The sequence below is a fragment of the Coregonus lavaretus genome, assembly GCF_964263955.1.
Source record: "Coregonus lavaretus genome assembly, chromosome: 22".
Taxonomy (NCBI): Eukaryota; Metazoa; Chordata; class Actinopteri; order Salmoniformes; family Salmonidae; genus Coregonus; species Coregonus lavaretus.
The window spans coordinates 8569593-8589302 of NC_140009.1; the positions used below are offsets into that span (position 1 = coordinate 8569593).

The 19710-nt window shown below is 43.4% G+C and overlaps 2 protein-coding genes across 2 annotated transcripts; one reads left to right on the forward strand and one right to left on the reverse strand.

Moving 5' to 3' along the window:
• Positions 1–326: 326 nt before the first annotated feature.
• LOC311149401 (ADP-ribosylation factor-like protein 8A) lies at positions 327–4503 on the forward strand. The gene is made up of 7 exons (XM_084186581.1): positions 327–759; positions 1511–1591; positions 1828–1901; positions 2013–2106; positions 2357–2424; positions 2503–2573; positions 2688–4503. Exons 1-7 carry the CDS (start codon positions 637–639, stop codon positions 2741–2743), a joined length of 567 nt encoding a protein of 188 aa, XP_084042707.1. The 5' UTR covers positions 327–636; the 3' UTR covers positions 2744–4503.
• Positions 4504–11164: 6661 nt separating this feature from the next.
• Positions 11165–14967, reverse strand: LOC311149383 (G-protein coupled receptor 37-like 1). Its single transcript, XM_084186562.1, has 2 exons — positions 13990–14967; positions 11165–12938 (listed from the first exon to the last, which is right to left on the reverse strand). The coding sequence occupies exons 1-2, from the start codon at positions 14803–14805 to the stop codon at positions 12096–12098; spliced, it is 1659 nt and encodes a 552-aa protein (XP_084042688.1). The 5' UTR covers positions 14806–14967; the 3' UTR covers positions 11165–12095.
• Positions 14968–19710: the final 4743 nt, after the last annotated feature.

Consider the following 19710-nt stretch of genomic DNA (forward strand, 5'->3'; position numbering starts at 1 on the left):
TTCCGTGACCCAGAAGTACTTTTTTAGTGTTGCTGATGAGACGCTGATGCAAAGATTTGCATAACTATTTGTGGCTGATGTGATTCTGAAACCGCACCCAATGAGGAAGAACAACCCTTAACAGGGGTTTCCACTAGTTACCACAGCCACAAAGTCAAAATTGGCTGTATCGTAAAAATTAATGAAAACAATTTTGGGGGGGGGTCTTAATTTAAGTTTAGGGTTAGGCATACGGTTAGCAGTGTGGTTAAGGTTAGGGTTAAGGTTAGGTTTAAAATCACATTTTAAGAAGATAAATGTTATAAATGGGCGGGGTTTATGACTTTGTGGCTGTATTAGCTAGTGACGACCCTTATCAGGCAGGAAAGACAGACAGGGAGGAAGGAGTTGTAGTAAACAAGGCAGATAACTAAAACATACTTAAAATAATAGTGCTAACACGTTGCGCAAAACATATTATTTAGTGAATATTCATTATAGGCACGTTATTCGACCGTTAATAATACGTTCTGTACCCTGTGTTGTCACTGCAAGCTAGATAGCTAGCGCTAGCTAGACAACTTGTAGCTAACGTTAGCTAGCTAGGAGGCTAGCAAACTCCAGTTCCAGTAGCAGTGCCATCACAACGCTCCCAGGATGATCGCATTGATCAACAAGCTCCTTGACTGGATCAAAGCACTGTTTTGGAAGGAGGAGATGGAGTTGACATTGGTGGGACTCCAGTATTCGGGCAAGACAACCTTCGTAAACGTGATCGCGGTACGGTCAATCTGCTGTCATCTGATGGTGTCCATTGTTGTTAAACAGATCGAGATGCTTACTCGTGCTCCAGCGATGCAAATTATGTTAGCTAAGCAGCTAGCTAGCTTCTACTATCATAACCATTTTATATGTTTCAATCGTGTTTCTGTAATCTGATATTTTGTAATGATACAGTAGTTAGCTAGTTTAGCGAGGAAGCTAGCTAGCTGCCTCTGTGTGGTCCCAGACATGCTCGGGCGGTGATGACCCTAGCTAGCTTGGTTAGCTAACGACAACATGCACACATGAGGCATGTAGCAGTATAACGTTAGTCCATCATCACTCATCATCACATCTGTTAAGTCAAGACAATCAGGTGTATTAATTCAGTTCACTTGTTGTGCATTCAATCTTGTCTGTGTCTTCTCTCTTTCCGGAATTGACTAGGATGACAGTTTTATTAGCAACATTAACATATTTCACAATTTCAGTAATATTTTATTAACTATAGCTAGTTCCCAGGCCCCGTTTTTAAGAAGTTATCTATCCTGATTTCGGCTATCGAATACTATTAAATTCATAGAAATATAATTAATAGAACGAGTCCCCATTTAAGTCAATGAGTCAACTGTTCTATTCATTCTATTTCTATGCAGTTAATCCTATCGGATAGGCGAAATCCAGATAGATAATTTTTGAAAAACTGGGCCCAGATGATTTGAACATAACATAAATTTAACCCACCTTTATTCTTTCCCCTTGCTTGCAGTCGGGCCAGTTCAGTGAAGACATGATTCCCACAGTGGGCTTCAACATGAGGAAGATCACCAAGGGAAACGTCACCATCAAGGTCCGTATACTGCCAGGTTAGAGGTTAGGCCACTTCATGGTCATCACTTGATTCATCTCTTGATTCATTTCTTGTTTGCTCCAGAGGGAGGAGTATGAAGTGGAAGGGGTGATCTTGGATGGTCCCTGTGATTTACTGTGACCCACTTAAGCTATTTTATTCATTGTGAAAGGTTCAAAACTGATTAGCTATGCAGTATCAATGCTGTATTGATGTTTTGAACTCTTCCTTCTTAGCTGTGGGATATCGGCGGTCAGCCTCGATTCAGGAGCATGTGGGAGCGATACTGTCGTGGAGTCAGTGCCATTGTGTGAGTAACAGCACCCTCCCACTCCCTTGTGCTGGGAGTGCTCAATTATATTGGTAGCTTATTTCAAATAAAGAAATGTATTGTAACTTTTGAAACCATATAATTTGTAAGGTACATGGTTGATGCAGCTGACCCAGAAAAGACAGAGGCCTCTAAGAATGAACTACACAACTTGTTGGACAAGCCCCAGCTCCAAGGTATTCCTGTGAGTAACCCCATACAGAGTTAGCTGATCTAGTAGCTATAATAGTAGGTCTACTACTGGACTTTGTCCAACTCTCCATACGCTATTCTCTTGCTTTCATTGTGTAATTGCTTGGTCTTGTCATGCAGGGCTCCCTTAATAATAAATAATAATATTATTATTATTATTTATTATTAAAAACCGACCTTGGTCTCAATGGGACTCCCCCTGCCTAAATAAATATTAAACAAATATTGTTTCCCCCTCACAGGTTCTTGTCTTGGGGAATAAGAGGGATCTTCCTGGGGCGCTGGACGAGAAGGAGCTGATTGAGAGAATGTAAGCATCAGCTCTGTGTGTCTCTGTCTCTGTGTCCGTCTGTGTTTGAAATGCTCATGTCTCCTCTGTGGTCCACAGGAACCTCTCGGCCATACAAGACAGAGAGATCTGCTGTTACTCCATCTCCTGCAAGGAAAAGGACAACATTGGTAAGCATCTGATGTCTTTGACTTGTTATATCTTATATCACAGAAAATGTTACCTTAGTTTTCCAATGTATTTCATGGCATTTAAACACCTGTTATTTGTTATTTCACCTCCAGATATCACACTACAGTGGCTGATCCAGCACTCCAGAATCAAGCGGAGCACTTCATGAGAACCTCCTCTCACGACACAGACCGCCCCACAGGCCTGCACCTGTCCCATTTCACCTGGCCGTCTGTCCTCCCCAGCTTTTCCATACTCCCCCTTTTCTTTGGATGGCCCTCTCCCGCCAAGACCCCCCGCCTGATTCCACTCTCCTGAAGGGTGCCTGGAAACGTTTTACTTGCAGTGTTCATTTTCTTTTTGTAATATAACACTTCTTGTGACCTCTGATGGATAAAGTGGTACTTAGCTGCCCTGATGTTCATATGTCATACTTCATCATCTCTGTTGATATTGAGGTTTATATTCAACTGATCCAGAGACAGGGCAGAGTACTGTACATTACATAACCTCTGTTCCCAATAGGTAGAAAAGACTGGAGTCTGAACACTGCATCACTTAGCAGCTTCAAAATCAACTTTACCACACTATCACATTTCAAACCGTATTCATGTCTTAGACCAGTGGTTCCCAACTTTTTTTCGCTTACTGTACCACCAACTGAATTTTGCTCTGCCCAGAGTACCCTTGAAGTACCCCCTCATGTGCATTTTACCAGTAAGCCTATGGTCTCATGAGTCTTGAAGTACTACCTGTGGATAGGCCAAGTACCCCTGGTTGGGAGCCCCTGTCTTAGACCATAGTCGTATTACTTCCCAACAACAGCGCCCGACTTTAAATGGTACAGGATGTACCTTTTATGAAGGGGGAGTGTTACAACATTTGATTGAAATACTTGGAGTTTGCACAAGTCTCTCCATTACTCTGTCTTTTAAAGGCTAATGGGAGGTGCTGTTAAAGATGCCCTTGATGTAATCTCTGTTGTGAATATATATCTATATATACATTTACGTTATATCTCATCTTCTCTGTCTGTCGGTCGTCCTGACACACTTTTGGTAGTTTAGAAACAGCAGGCAGATTTTCTTTAAACTAAGCAACATGGACAGTTTTAATTTCTATTACCATGTCAATGGTCAAGCAATATCTGCAACACATGGTTTACCAACAAAATGTAAATGTTTAGATTTTTGCATATTCTTTTCCCATTTCCTGTCATTGATTTATATAATTATGTACAGTAATGTACAGATACTATTTGGCCAGTTTTCATGTCATTACATGATCATAAATAACCCATTAGAAATTGAAAATCTGTGATAAAGAAGTCCCCTTGATAAATTGAGATTCTACAGGTGCCAGCCAATAGAACCAAGGTGTTGGAAATTTCAGATGAACTAACGATGAAGGCTCCTATCTAATTTTGTATAAAAACGTACATGTCTATGATTATTATATTGCCTCCTACATGGCCAACCTCACCTAAGTCATTATTGACAACAGCAACAACATATCTTTGCTTATTTGTTTGCATGCTGGGGCATAAGTATTTGTGGGACCTTTGAGAATGAACTATAAATGGTTATTTTTATGGCAAATATAGTAAATACTGTATCTGTTTTAACCTGTTTGTACATTATTGTTTCAATTAAGTTGATTGTGTTTTTAATAGGACTTGCTTATGATAACAAAAAAACAATGGTGAAAACCACTTTATACATGGTCTGCAGAATTCATATGATTCTTGTTGCCACACAGTACAGCATCTCACTGTGGCTTTGGATTGTTGATGATGGTTGGTGCTTTTCATGGGGTGTCGTGTGTATGTTTGTCTGGCTGTTTCATGTATATGAAAGAATCAATGTGGGAGAAACCTTATTGTTTTGGTTGCTCTCTAATTAAAGATCCATGCCACGGCACTCATCACAACCTGAGGAAAAGTGCCTCTCATTTCTAATCACTCCAGTCAATGAGGAAAATAGCTGTGGCTCCTTCAACTGTTACCTCTGAGAACTGTACTTACCTTGACCATTGTGGTTAAAGGCGCAATCTGCAGTAGCTATATCACTTTTTGGATGGATACTTGAAGAATATATCATAAATGTCTCATGAGCTTAGTTCCACTGTTGTGCCCCATCAGAACCCAAAATAGAAGCTTATTTTACTCCAATGTTTATAAACATTGTATAGCCTTAAAACATGCTTAAAACTATAATTCTGATATATTTGATGGTCAGTCCTTGCATCCATAGCTCTGTCTATGAAATTGAGAGTGGCTACATTTCTCCAGGTGCATCCCTCAGCTTTTTACCGAAACAGGCTTTGTTATTGTTTCAACTACGGATTGGCCCTTTAAAGAATGTTGCTCTCTGTCCTCAGTTAGGGCTTGCCTTTGAATAGTAAAATAGCAAAAGTCCTATAGGGACTTTATTAGGCACTTAAACAAAAAAAACCACAGAATATTATTTTCTGAAACTATTACTAAAGGATTTCCTCAAGGGAAGATCCAAGTTTAGAAGATCCAAGCCTACCCACATAATATTATTGAAGCAGGAGTTGCATTGAGGGAACAGCAGGGGGCAGTAGCTTCCCGGTCGCAGATCATTTCTTGGTGATTGAGAGTAGGCTATACAGTCGTGGTCAAAAGTTTTGAGAATGACACAAATACTAATTTTCACAAAGTCTGCTGCCTCAATTTTGATTATGGCAATTTGCGTATACTCCAGAATGTCATGAAGAGTGATCAGATGAATTGCAATTAATTGCAAAGTCCCTATTTGCCATGAAAATGAACTTAATCCCAAAAAACATTTCCACTGCATTTCAGCCCTGCCACAAAAGGACCAGCTGACATCATGTCAGTGATTCTCTCGTTAACACAGGTGATTAATCCAGGCTCTGTCGCACCTGGCCGCGACCGGGAGACTCATGGGCGGCGCACAATTGGCCCAGCGTCGTCCAGGGTAGGGGAGGGAATGGCCGGCAGGGATGTAGCTCAGTTGATAGAGCATGGCGTTTGCAACGCCAGGGTTGTGGGTTCGATTCCCACGGGGGGCCAGTATAAAAAAAAATGTAATCACTAACTGTAAGTCGCTCTGGATAAGAGCGTCTGCTAAATGACTAAAATGTAAATGTAAAATGTGAGAGTGTTGACGAGTTCAAGGCTGGAGATCACTCTGTCATGCTGATTGAGTTAGAATAACAGACTGGAAGCTTTAAAAAGGAGGGTGGTGCTTGAAATCATTGTTCTTCCTCTGTTAACCATGGTTACCTGCAAGGAAACACGTGCCGTCATCATTGCTTTGCACAAAAATGGCTTCACAGGAAAGGATATTGCTGCTAGTAAGATTGCACCTAAATCAACCATTTATCAGACAATCAAGAACTTCAAGGAGAGAGGTTCAATTGTTGTGAAGAAGGTGTCAAGAGCCAGGACCGTCTCCTAAAGTTGATTCAGCTGCGGGATCGGGGCACCACCAGTGCAGAGCTTGCTCAGGAATGGCAGCAGGCAGGTGTGAGTGCATCTGCACGCACAGTGAGGCGAAGATTTTTGGAGGATGGCCTGGTGTCAAGAAGGGCAGCAAAGAAGCCACTTCTCTCCAGGAAAAACATCAGGGACAGACTGATATTCTGCAAAAGGTACAGGGATTGGACTGCTGAGGACTGGGGTAAAGTCAATTTATCTGATGAATCCCCTTTCCGATTGTTTGAGGCATCCGGAAGACAAGGTGAGCGCTACCATCAGTCCTGTGTCATGCCAACAGTAAAGCATCCTGAGACCATTCATGTGTGGGGTTGCTTCTCAGCCAAGGGAGTGGGCTCACTCACAATTTTGCCTAAGAACACAGCCATGAATAAAAAGAATGGTACCAACACATCCTCCGAGAGCAACTTCTCCCAACCATCCAAGAACAGTTTGGTGACAACCAATGCCTTTTCCAGCATGATGGAGCACCTTGCCATAAGGCAAAAGTGATAACTAAGTGGCTCGGGGAACAAAACATCGACATTTTGGGTCCATGGCCAGGAAACTCCCCAGACCTTAATCCCATTGAAAACATGTGGTCGATCCTCAAGAGGCGGGTGGACAAACAAAACCCCACAAATTCTGACAAACTCCAAGCATTGATTATGCAAGAATGGGCTGCCATCAGTCAGGAAGTGGCCCAGAAGTTAATTGACAGCATGCCAGGGCGGATTGCAGAGGTCTTGAAAAAGAAGGGTCAACACTGTAAATATTGACTCTTTGCATAAACTTAATGTAATTGTCAATAAAAGCCTTTGACACTTATGGAATGCTTGTAATTATACTTCAGTATACCATAGTAACATCTGACAAAAATATCTCATAACACTGAAGCAGTGAACTTTGTGAAGACCAATACTTGTGTCAGGCTCCAGCACCTCTCTCTCACACACTCACCTGCCCAGGCCCTGACAGCCTCTGAACAGGCTCCAAGACCCAGAGAGAGAAACTCTAAAGAGGTCAACCAACACCCGAAAAAAATACCCTCCTCTCTCTCTAAACCCTTCAATCAGTGCATCATTTAATGTGGGAAACAGACTGTCTCTGTACATTCAAACTGACTTCTAAGCGAATCACAATTGGGTATTGGTAGGCCCTATAGAGCTCACCAGCTTGTAGTCCTAAAATGTTTTAATGAGTTAGCATTTTCTACCTCTGGTTTGTTGGCCATTCCTATGAGGAAAATTAATGGGGAAAGAATGGGGTTTTGGGATATACGCAGAAAATAAGGTCTGAGGTTAACATAGCATTGATAGATCTTATACGTTTGGTTTTATGAGATAATATCAGTCAGTTAACATGACCTTCATGAATTATGAAGCCTTTATGTGCCTGTTTTGATGACACAAATGCTTCAAAATTCACAAAAAGTGCCCTTCCAAAAAAAAGATTGCAGTTTTGAAACTGCAGTAAAAGTGCAGTAACTGCAGTCGACTGTGGTATTTTGGACGCAGTAATTAAAGAATCTCAAAACTTTTGACCACGACTGTACATAAGGCAGTCATTCCCTCTAAAACTATTTTAAACACATACATGGTCTGAATGTGTCTGTGTGTGGTCTAAACTACTTCTGATCACAGCGTTATAATGAGTATTCTGGGGGCAGTTTGCTCATTTTTGGAGGTTGTGCATTAGACAGGAAGTTTAGCAGGATTCATGGTTAGTAACCTCAGGACTGTCACTTGGAGATTATCTACTGCTGCAGTAAAGCCCGGCAGCAGGCTGAGCAGTCTACCGGGTCGGACCATTATGTGACTTCTGTCTTTTGCACACAATGCTGCCCTGTGGAAAATTAATTCCACTGACTGGCACTTTCACACATTTTAGTTTCATATCGTAGATTTTTGAGATCTGTTGTTCCTGTGTATTGTTTCTCTGTATATTTCATTATATAAAAATAGCCATTTTAGATTTAGTCAAAGGCTGGTATGGAAGAGGGATTTGTAAACCAAGAACTCCTAAACCAGTACGCAAGTTCTAACGTGCTTACACTACACAAGTATGGGGAGTGTGTTCTCCCCCTACAACACTCTCTCTCACCCCTTTCTCAATGCTGTTTTTCAAAGTAAAGTAAAGCCTTTGTGTATGGCAAATCTCAGGACCAATGTGGTAAAGAAGTTGTGTTGGGGTGTTTTGGAGGGCTTCCCAAGCACCCAGACCCCAGAGAGGGGAGGAACTGTGGGTACCAGAGAGGTACTATGAGAGTGGTGATCTCAGAACGGCCCAGACTAAAGCTGAATAGAAGTTACTTCCCTCTCTACTCTCCTTCTTCTCTGGGTTGAGCCACAATTGGCCATGAATACGAACGAGTTGTGACAACAAGCTCTGTTCTTGTCACTCCTTGGCATCACAATAATGAGGCATACCAGGTCTTCCTGTATAAGAGAACAAGGTGGTCCAGTCCGGTGGCTATAGAGGCCCGGGGTCCGGAGCGGACTGGTGTGTGTGTGTGTGTGGACGTTCATGCTGAGGATCCGCGCCAGCCTCTCTGATTCAGATCAATTTGTGTTCCTCGGAGGGCCAAAGCTCTCTGTCAGGCCTCTGCCTTGACAACGGGGGTGAATGGCTCTGAGAGCTCCCCCCCAACCCTCGTCAATATTCCCACAGAACAAAACAAACATTGTCCCCGCATCAGGGGAGGAGAGGCAGCTCTGTGTTCATAAGTGGGGACATTCAGGTCATATTAGTCTGCGTTCACTGAGCCAACCCAAAGAGGACATGCACCATGTGAGAGAGACACTCTCTCTCTCTCTCTCTCCTCTCTCTCTCTCTCTCTCTCTCTCTCTCTCTCTCTCTCTCTCTCTCTCTCTCTCTCTCTCTCTCTCTCTCAATGACAAACAGGCACACATACAGTATTGCCTCTCACCATTAAAAAAAACATTCACATGCAGTCTCACGTTCACACAAACACACGGAGAGTGTGCACTCTTACAGTACATACAAAACACACACTGGCAGTGCCAGAAGATAGGTCCATTCACGTCGGCACACTTGTCTTCGGTGTTTCATAAATAGACTACCAAGGATTTCTCCACAATTACTTTTTGCTTAGCATTTAATGTTTGCGATAATCTGACAATGCAGAAAAAAAGTAGTTTAACGCAAAATAATTTAATCAGGCATTTAGTAATGTACTTACAGTATCAATCAAATGAGTGCACATGATCTGATCTATAAAGTTGATAACTTCTGTCCTATTTCTGCTTGTAATGCCAGCTTACTGTGTCATCATGTAGTCAACTTTTCATCCTGGAATGAAGCTTTCTATTTATTCACCTGTTGCAGGGCTTCATAAATCATCCCACTCCCTCAGTCTTTGTATGTTAGCAGACTGGCATTGGATGTTGTGGCAGGGGATGTCTGTTGAATTGTGTTGGTGGCTTCATTAATGAAACAGAGAGGCGACTGTTCACTGTTCAGTCATTAGTGTCCACAGGAGCTGGTAAGGAGCTCTGATCACTGCTAATGAGGCTGCAGCACCTCTCTCTCACACACTCATCTGCCCAGGCCCTGACAGCCTCTGAACAGGCTCCAAGACCCAGAGAGAGAAACTCTAAAGAGGTCAACCAACACCCGAAAAAAATACCCTCCTCTCTCTCTAAACCCTTCAATCAGTGCATCATTTAATGTGGAAACAGACTGTCTCTGTACATTCAAACTGACTTCTAAGTGAATCACAATTGGGTATTGGTAGGCCCTATAGAGCTCACCAGCTTGTAGTCCTAAAATGTTTTAATGAGTTAGCATTTTCTACCTCTGGTTTGTTGGCCATTCCTATGAGGAAAATTAATGGGGAAAGAATGGGGTTTTGGGATATACGCAGAAAATAAGGTCTGAGGTTAACATAGCATTAATAGATCTTATACGTTTGGTTTTATGAGATAATATCAGTCAGTTAACATGACCTTCATGAATTATGAAGCCTTTATGTGCTTGTTTTGATGACATAAATGCTTCAAAATTCACAAAAAGTGCCCTTACAAAAAAAGATTGCAGTTTTGAAACTGCAGTAAAAGTGCAGTAACTACAGTCGACTGTGGTATTTTGGATGCAGTAATTAAAGAATAACTGAAGTGTTCTGCAGTTGAACTACATTTATACTGCACTGTAACTGCAGTTACACTGCAAAACTACTGTAGTAAAAAAATAAACAGTGTTATTTTATACTGCACTCTAACTGCAATCTTTTTTCGTAAGGGTTCAAATAATTCAAATAACTAACTGCAAAAGACGCATAGGAATCTGAAAATGAACACTGTGGTTAGCTGATGAAGATTATCTAATACAACAAGCTCTCCTCAGACCTTATTTTCAGTGTTTATCCAAAACCCCTAAATAAAAACATGCCTTTCCCCATAGGCTTTGGCCAACAAGCCATGGCGGAATTAGCCTCTGTTAATGTCTACAAAAAGACGGAATTGCTATTGCGCTCTATTAGCTTACTGGTGATCTTTTGATATGCTGTCCAATCAAGTTTGCTTGAGTTTCATTGTATGTTGGAAAAAACACATTACATAATCCTGGTGTCTGTGCTGTGGTGGTGATCTCTGATTGAACCTAGTCCATCACATCGGAAACTTCTCACATCAGCAAGCCAATGTCCATCTCCATTTTTTTAATTTTAAAAACAACAACATATATTTCTTTCAAACCTTCATGACAACATGAGAGAACATGCAGCAGTGCCCCATGTTCATTTGGACAGTAAATACCCCTGTTACCAGGGGAACCAGACAGGGTGAAAAAACGGTGGAAGGCCTGCCCAGGCTTTGGCCCGTCTGCAATACCCGTGAATTTTGGGACGGTAACCTGGCAACTCAACTGTAGTTCCACTCCCAGGGCCTCAGAGTGGAGGCTTCCACTGGCCTCTGGTGAACAATAATACCCTTATGAGAGTAGCTCTGCTGCTGTCCAAAGCCTGAATCAGTGAGAGAAAAATATGCTCCAGCTCAGAGGGAGGACCCCATTATTAAGTTTCAGAAGGTCAATGGGATGCGCCGTCAAGCACAAATCACCCCAAATCCCTTCATCTGGTTTAGTAATCAGTTACGCTTTTTTTTTTTACTAACGTTTATTAAATCTTTTTGCGAGAAACATGACAAGCGCTGATAAATTACAAACCTTTATTGGATAAATTAAAGACAACTACAGCTGGTGGATTTAGGTCTCAGAACTTTTTTTCTCTTAATCACAAAATTCTGTCTGACTTCCCTCCTAACCTCCTTCTAACCGGTTTATAACCTTGACTTCTGTACAGTGACTTCTCATGGTTATCTAGTAAAATAATGTTGCATTATTCACAGAACTTTGATTTGATGGAAATTACCATGTCTAAACCTCTTGATTATTAATATAACTCAAAACAATAATTGATACAATGACACGGGGATGGCTAAAGATGAAGTAGCTGCATCACTAATTGGGGGGCATAAAGAAAGGCACACTTGTCTGTGTAGGCTAAAGAGCCAACACACATCGTTTAACAGATATGTTAATAGGCTGCGACATCAACAAAAGAATGATCTCAGTGCTGGATACTCTGGGGTTGTTAGTCAAACCTAGCATAATAATCTAACATAAGACTCAGTTTATTTTTGAATACAAATGATTGGGGTGACACTTCTACAAGGATATTAAATGGAGCTCTCTCCTTCTTCTCTCTAGTCTGCATTTAGTCTGAACTTCCTGTAAAATGAACCACCTTAAAACTGGATGGGTTGTGGTTTCTATTTGGAGAGAACATCAGAAGGAGAGACATTACAGACATTAAGGGTAGAGAAGGTGACGCTGGCAATGGTCCCTATCTTCTGACTAACAACACTGAAAACAAAGGTGTGTCCATGGAGAGATTCAGCATCTGATCCCTGTGTGGTAGGAGGAAAGGGGGGTGAGGTTGAGGTTTGAATGTCCACTGCTGAAAGGTGAGTTGCTTCGTTACCACGTCTAACCAGGTCAGGTGATCTGAGGGAAAGAAAGGTTGACAGGAGAGGCCAGCTCAGCTGGACCCGCTGATCGACAGGATGGTGGAGCTGTCCTTGGCTTTGTCAAAGAAGATGGAGGAGGACATCTCGTTGGTGCTCTTGAGTTTGGCCTCGGTGCCAGGGGAATGGGAGCCACTGGGTTGGCACTCCTCACAGCAGCAGCAGCAGCAACAGTCCATGAAAGCCTGACCCAGGGACTTACAGAGGCACAGCAGCAGCACAGGCGTCACCGACGACTTGAAGAACAGGGAGAACTGGTTGATGAGAGCCAGCAGGGTGGCAGTGTTGTCAGAGATGGGCATGGCAGTGTAGGCCAGGACGATGTTGCACACGTTCTCCGGCAGGGCGCAGATGCCGTAGACCACGGCCAGGGCCATCACGGTGTAGTTGAGCTGGCGCTCCACCTGTTGGCTGTGTTGTGTCTTCTGCTTCTTGGAGGGGGAGTGCTCCTCCAGGCGCTGGGGGATACCATCATTGGACACGTGGCAGGTGGCCAGCTGGCACAACAGGGTGAAGACCACAGGCAGGCAGAAGTAGCAGCCAAAGTACCACCACATGCGGCACTCATGGTAGTTAATGACAAGGGTGTACATGGACTCGGGGAGGTTGGAGGTAGGGTTCATGGTGCAGGAGTCCACCACGGCCCCCGTGGCTGGAGACACGGCCTGGCTGAGCTGCCACAACAGCAGCTCTGGGGTCGCCAGCACCATGGAGCCCACCCATATGACCAGCAGCTTGGCCAGGATAGACTGGCAGCGCTCCACCCGCCGAATTCTGGGCTGGGAGCAGGTGGTAGCATTGAAGCGGTCAATACCCAGGGCACACAGGCTGAAGGATGTCACCCCTAGGGAGGTCACCTGGAGAGTTATATGGAGCAAAGAGGAAGAAATTGTCAGATATGCTAGATCTTTCATGATGGGCTGTTCTTTCTGCTTATCTGTGTTTTTCTATGACTGTTGTAATCTTTCAATCTACAAATGTGGGTGGAATTTGCAAAAACTCTACTTTTCACATCCTGCACACACTGTTTAGGGGGGGACGAACTCAATATCCTTGAAAATGACTAAAACCAAATCGAAACTGTGTAGAAATGATTATGGACCTACATTCATATAGTTCATTGACTGTGTCTAGCTCGCTAATAATCACAGAAATGAAAGCTAGACAGTCAGGGAGCATCAGCAATTCCCAAAGTGATGGCCAGAGGACAATTTTGTATAAATTCTTTTGACTGCGTGGAAATATAACAAATGTTCAATGGTGCCCTCTGGACGTTGTTGATGACCGAATGCGGCCCCTGTGGTAAAACATGATTTTATAGTAGGAGGGCATTTTACTTGTAATTTAAATTACAATATGGAAGAAGTCTTTCTGACCTGTTACATTAGCTGTCGAGATATACAATGATGAGTTTAATTTGGAGTATCTATATTGATAACATCAAAATAGTACATATAATATATGGCTTACATACAACTGTGTAATGTTTTGTTTATTACCAGACAGTAATCAGTTAATAAACTTTGGTTTACCAGAAAATAATGTACTATACAGATTCAATTGGTAAAAGTATTAAACATTTACAACATTTCACAATACTATGTGGACCATAAACATAATTCAACCCATAACCTTCTTTCACGGGCTGGTTTGCAACAAAGTAATAAATCAGTGTAAATATCCAATAATTGTATCATCAAAAGAACAACAAAAATAAATGTATGATTGTTTTAGGCAACAACAGGTACTAAACTTGTCATTAGGGACCAATAATCATATAGCCATGTACAAATAGTTGTGTTCATTAATCATTTTCATGTGATTCCACCATGGCATAAGGGGTTTGAGTTGAGGGGTGTGTGGGGAGGTTTGTGGTGGTGGTGGGGGGGCTAAGGGAATCAAACCCACCTCCATATATGGCACCACTCTGCATGAGATGTCCCCCAGCAGCCTCTTATTGGTGAGCTCATTGAAGACCACCACAGGTAAACAGAAGCAGAGCACCAGGAAGTCCCAGAAAGCCAAGCTGGCCAGGATGTAGTTCCAGGTACTCCTCATGTAGTAGTTGTGCCAGACGATGCACATCACAGCCAGGTTCCCTATAATCCCCACAGAGAACACCACCAGGGACAGGAACATGACAGCGTAGGCAGTGTAGGAGCTGTCAGTCACCGGGTACAGAGGGTTGTGGATGTTGGTGATCCCCCTCTCTGAGGTGCTGCTGTTGCCCTGGTCCCCGTCTGTGGTGGCCCCAGTGGCCCTTGTGTCCAGGGTTGAGTCTGTGTTGGCCCCAGTGTCCAGAGTTGAGTCTGTGTTGGCCCCAGTGTCCAGGGTTGAGTATGTGTTAGCCCCAGTGTCCAGGGTTGAGTCTGTGTTGGCCTCAGTGTCCAGGGTTGAGTCTGTGTTGGCCTCAGTGTCCAGGGTTGAGCTAGAGAACTGGGTAGCTCTGGGTGTGGTGAACTCGTTCTCATAAGACCGTGAGAAGGTAGACTGAGGTTCACCTGCGTCTGTGTCCTCGTCCTCTGCACCCCGCGGTACTCTCTTGTGCTGCTTGTCCCATTCCAGTCGTTTTCCATCCTCATCACCATAACCATGGCTTTGAATGACTTGAATGTTGAGATTTAACATATCCTTTTCAAGAGATGCACTGTTTGTCTGTGGAATTTGTTTCGCATCGGAAGCCCACACAGTCAACAGTACCACCAGTGAAATAGAGGGAATCATTTTTGAGAGCCTGAAAAGTAGCTTTTCTTTTAAATTCCAAAACTTTGATCACTGTAGGAGACGTTGTCAAAATGAGGCCCCTCAGCAGAAGTTCATTTAGGAGAGAAGAAGACGGTGCCAATCTGTGGTGGGATGCTGAAGCTTGGGGAACTTGCCTCTCTCTGCGTCCTGTGGCTGCAGTCCCATAGGCGGGTCTGTGAGTCTGTTAACAAGTACACTGCCTGCTCAGACATGGGTGGCTGGTCCCTTTGAAAAGGGAAAGACAACAGGCAAACCCCGTCTGTTTCTCTCTGTGGATCCCCAAACGGAGCAAAACGTTTGTGCCCTCTGCTGGTCAAAATACTTATCAGTTGCAGTTTCATGCTGTGCACATAGAGGGCAGTGCATGTCTCCAGAAAGTACACCAATCCCAAATACCGATCTGGCCCCATTCATTTCAATATTACATCCAGGTACAACATCAATAAGGAAACATGCAGATGGCTTTCCTGTGTGCCTTGTATATTTTACCAGATCTGTTGTGTTAACCAAAGGTGCAGTATATTTTCCTAGTGTAGGAACTGTGTCCTGTTTCAAAATCCACATGAACAGTCCAGCCCCCCTACTATTCATAAAACAGGATTTGCCCGTGGGAGAGGTGGAGTAATTTACTTAATCTACAATCTATTGGAATGTGTCTCAGCAGTTACTCACACCTCTTTCCTGCACCAACGTATGTCCACACACCTGTGGCGTACTGCATTAGCATCGAACAGCCCCCCGAGATATGCAACTTTTCAGGGAAGTCAGGAACCAATTTGCACAATCAGTTAGGAAAGCAAATGATAGCTTTTTCAAACAGAAATTTGCATCCTGTAGCACTAACTCCAAAAAGTTTTGAGGCACTGTAAAGTCCATGGAGAATAAGAGCACCTCCTCCCAGCTGCCCACTGCACTGAGGCTAGGAAACACTGTCACCACCGATAAATCTACGATAATCGAGAATTTCAATAAGCATTTTGCTACGGCTGGCCATGCTTTCCACCTGGCTTCCCTTACCCCGGCCACCAGCTCTGCACCCTCCGCTGCAACCTGCCCATGCCCCCTCCGCTTCTCCTTCACCCAAATTCAGATAGCTGATGTTCTGAAAGAGCTGCAAAATCTGGACCCCTACAAAATCAGCTGGGCTAGACAATCTGGACCCTTTCTTTCTAAAATTAGCCGCCGAAATTGTTGCAACCCCTATTACTAGCCTGTTCAACCTCTCTTTCGTATCGTCTGAGATCCCCAGAGATTGGAAAGCTGCCGCGGTCATCCCCCTCTTCAAAGGGGGTGACACTCTAGATCCAAACTGTTACAGATCTATATCCATCCTGCCCTGCCTTTCGAAAGTATTTGAAAGCCAAGTTAACAAATAGATCACCGACCATTTCGAATCCCACCGTACCTTCTCCGCTATGCAATCTGGTTTCCGAGCTGGTCATGGGTGCACCTCAGCCACGCTCAAGGTCCTAAAAGATATTATAACCGCGATCGATAAAACACAGTACTGTGCAGCCGTTTTCATCGACCTGGCCAAGGCTTTCGACTCTGTCAACCACCGCATTCTTATTGGCAGATTAAATAGCCTTGGTTTCTCAAATGACTGCCTCGCCTGGTTCACCAACTACTTCTCAGATAGAGTTCAATGTGTCAAATCGGAGGGCCTGTTGTCTGGACCTCTGGCAGTCTCTATTGGGGTGCCACAGGGTTCAATTCTCGGGCCGACTCTATTCTCTGTGTATATTAATGATGTCGCTCATGCTGCTGGTGACTCTCAGATCCACCTCTATGCGGACGACACCGTTTTGTATACATCTGGCCCTTCATTGGACACTGTGTTAACAAACCTCCAAACGAGCTTCAATGCCATACAACACTCCTTCCGTAGCCTTCAACTGCTCTTAAACGCTAGTAAAACTAAATGCATGCTCTTCAATCGAACACTGCTTGCACCCGCCCGCCCGACTAGAATCACTACTCTCGTCGGGTCTGACTTAGAATATGTGGACAACTACAAATACCTAGGTGTCTGGTTAGACCGTAAACTCTCCTTCCAGACTCACATTAAGCATCTCCAATCCAAAGTTAAATCTAGAATCGGCTTCCTATTTCGCAACAAAGCCTCCTTCACTCATGCTGCCAAACATGCCCTTGTAAAACGGACTATCCTACCAATCCTTGACTTCGGCGATGTCATTTACAAAATAGCCTCCAACACTCTACTCAGCAAATTGGATGTAGTCTATCACAGTGCCATCCGTTATGTCACCAAAGCCCCATATACTACCCACCATTGTGACCTGTACGCTCTCGGTGGCTGGCCCTCACTACATATTTGTCGCCAAACCCACTGGCTCCAGGTCATCTATAAATCACTGCTAGGCAAATCCCCGCCTTATCTTAGCTCATTGGTCACCATAGCAACACCCACCCGTAGTATGCGCTCCAGCAGGTATATCTCACTGGTCATCCCCAAAGCCAACACCTCCTTTGGCCGCCATTCCTTCCAGTTCTCTGCTGCCAATGACTGGAACGAACTGCAAAAATCTCGGAAGCTGAAGACTCTTATCTCCGTCACTAACTTTAAGCATCAGTTGTCAGAGCAGCTTACCGATCACTGCACCTGTACACAGCCCATCTGTAATTAGCCCGAACACTTACCTCATCCCCATATTGTTATTTATTTTGCTTATTTGCACCCCAGTATCTCTATCTATCATTCCAGTGTTAATACTAAATTGTAATTATTTTGCACTATGGCCTATTTATTGCCTTACCTCCATAACTTACTACATTTGCACACACTGTATATAGATTTTTCTATTGTGTTATTGACTGTACGTTTTGTTTATCCCATTTGTAACTCTGTGTTGTTGTTTTTATTGCACTGCTTTGCTTTATCTTGGCCAGGTCGCAGCTGTAAATGAGAACTTGTTCTCAACTGGCTTACCTGGTTAAATAAAGGTGAAATAAAAATATAAAATAAAAATAAAATAAATACACACACAAAATCTCTCTAAAATACACACAGTCCCATATTCACACTGCGCCTCAATGCAGGGAACCAGGATTATCATTCCCTGTTTGTAAAGAGCGGGGTGATGGGATGAGTCTATCTTTTTATGTAAATAAATGGGTGAACAGGTTCCACGGTAAAGGTGCATTCCTAAGCCTCAGGTATGTTTCTACATTCTTAGAAAAAAGGGTTCCAAAAGGGTTCTTTGGCTGTCCCCATAGGATAACCCTTTTTGGTTCCAGGTAGAACCCTTTTGGGTTCCAGTTAGAACCCTTTGTGGAAAGGTTCTACCTGGAACCAAAAGCATTCTACCTGGAACCAAAAAGGGTTCTTCAAAGTGTTCTCCTATGGGGACAGCCGAATAACCATTTTAGGTTCTAAATAGCACCTTTTTTCTAAGAGAGTAGTGTCCTCAGAGGTGGAGACCATATTTTAAGTACAAACACCTTTCATGAAGGGGGTTATAGAATTTACCAAAAGGCCAAAATGTCACCTAATAGGCTATGATTTCCTCTTCAAATCAAATCAAATCAAAATGTATTTGCCACATGCGCTGAATTCAACAGGTGTAGACCTTACATTGAAATGCTTACTTACAAGCCCTTAACCAACAATACAGTTTTAAGAAAAAAAGTGTTAAGTAAAAAATTGAAAAAATAAATAATCATTAAAGAGCAGCAGTAAAATAAAATAACAGTAGGGAGGCTATATACAGGGGGTACCGGTACAGAGTCAATGTGCGGGGGCAACGGTTAGTCGAGATAATTGAGGTAATATGTACATGTGGGTAGAGTTAAAGTGACTATGCATAGATACTAAACAGAGTAGCAACAGTGTAAAAGGTGCACATAGTCCGGGTAGCTGTCACGCCCTGGCTCTGGGGACGCTTGTATGTTGAGCCAGGGTGTGAGTGTTCTTTGTTTATTCTAGTTCATGTATATCTATGTTGGCCAGAGTGGTTCTCAATCAGAGGCAACGAGTGTCAGCTGTTGCTGGTTGTCTCTGATTGGGAACCATATTTAGACAGGCTGTTTTCAAACAGTGTTTGTGGGATCTTGTTCCTGTGTAGGTTTGTGTTTTGCACCTTTGGACGTCACGTATCGATTTGTTGTTTTGTTCGTGTAATCATTTAAGAAATAAGTATGTTCACCTTCCACGCTGCGCCTTGGTCCTCTGTATCCGACGATCGTGACAGTAGCCATGATTAGCTGTTCAGGAGTCTTATGGCTTGGGGGTAAAAGCTGCTAAGAAGCCTTTTGGACCTAGACTTGGCGCTCCGGTACCGCTTGCCATGCGGTAGCAGAGAGAACAGTCTATGACTAGGGTGGCTGGAGTCTTTTATCATTTTTAGGGCCTTCCTCTGACACCGCCTGGTATAGAGGTCCTGGATGGCAGAAAGCTTGGCTCCAGTGATGTACTGGGCTTGCAGTCGGAGACCGAGCAGTTGCCATACCAGGCGGTGATGCAACCAGTCAGGATGCTCTCGATGGTGCAGCTGTAGAACCTTTTGAGGATCTGAGGACCCATTCCAAATCTTTTCAGTCTCCTTGGGGGGAAATAGGCTTTGTCATGCCCTCTTCACGATGGTCTTGGTGTGTTTGGACCATGATAGTTTGTTGGTGATGTGGACACCAAGGAACTTGAAGCTCTCTTCTGTTCCAGGTTGACAAAACTATGTTGGTATTCTCACTCTTACACCTGTGTTGGCCGACATATTTCATAATCTAGTTGACCTTTTACCTATACATGGTGGTCATTGGCTGTGGATGCAGGGGCAAGACATAGGCTTTTTCATGTGTCATCTGTGGCAAGGACCCCAGAGAGGCTAAGTTTTGGGGTCAGACTGAAATGCGTAATGCTATGCCCTA

Bases quoted from the DNA above. Each gene is read 5' to 3' on its own strand.
- LOC311149401 (XM_084186581.1), top strand. From the start codon at position 637: ATGATCGCATTGATCAACAAGCTCCTTGACTGGATCAAAGCACTGTTT. The intron at 1,902-2,012 runs GTGAGTAACAGC...ATAATTTGTAAG, and splicing joins CGTGGAGTCAGTGCCATTGT to GTACATGGTTGATGCAGCTG. The intron at 2,574-2,687 runs GTAAGCATCTGA...TTTCACCTCCAG, and splicing joins CAAGGAAAAGGACAACATTG to ATATCACACTACAGTGGCTG.
- LOC311149383 (XM_084186562.1), bottom strand. From the start codon at position 14,805: ATGATTCCCTCTATTTCACTGGTGGTACTGTTGACTGTGTGGGCTTCC. The intron at 12,939-13,989 runs GTGGGTTTGATT...ATAACTCTCCAG, and splicing joins GAGTGGTGCCATATATGGAG to GTGACCTCCCTAGGGGTGAC.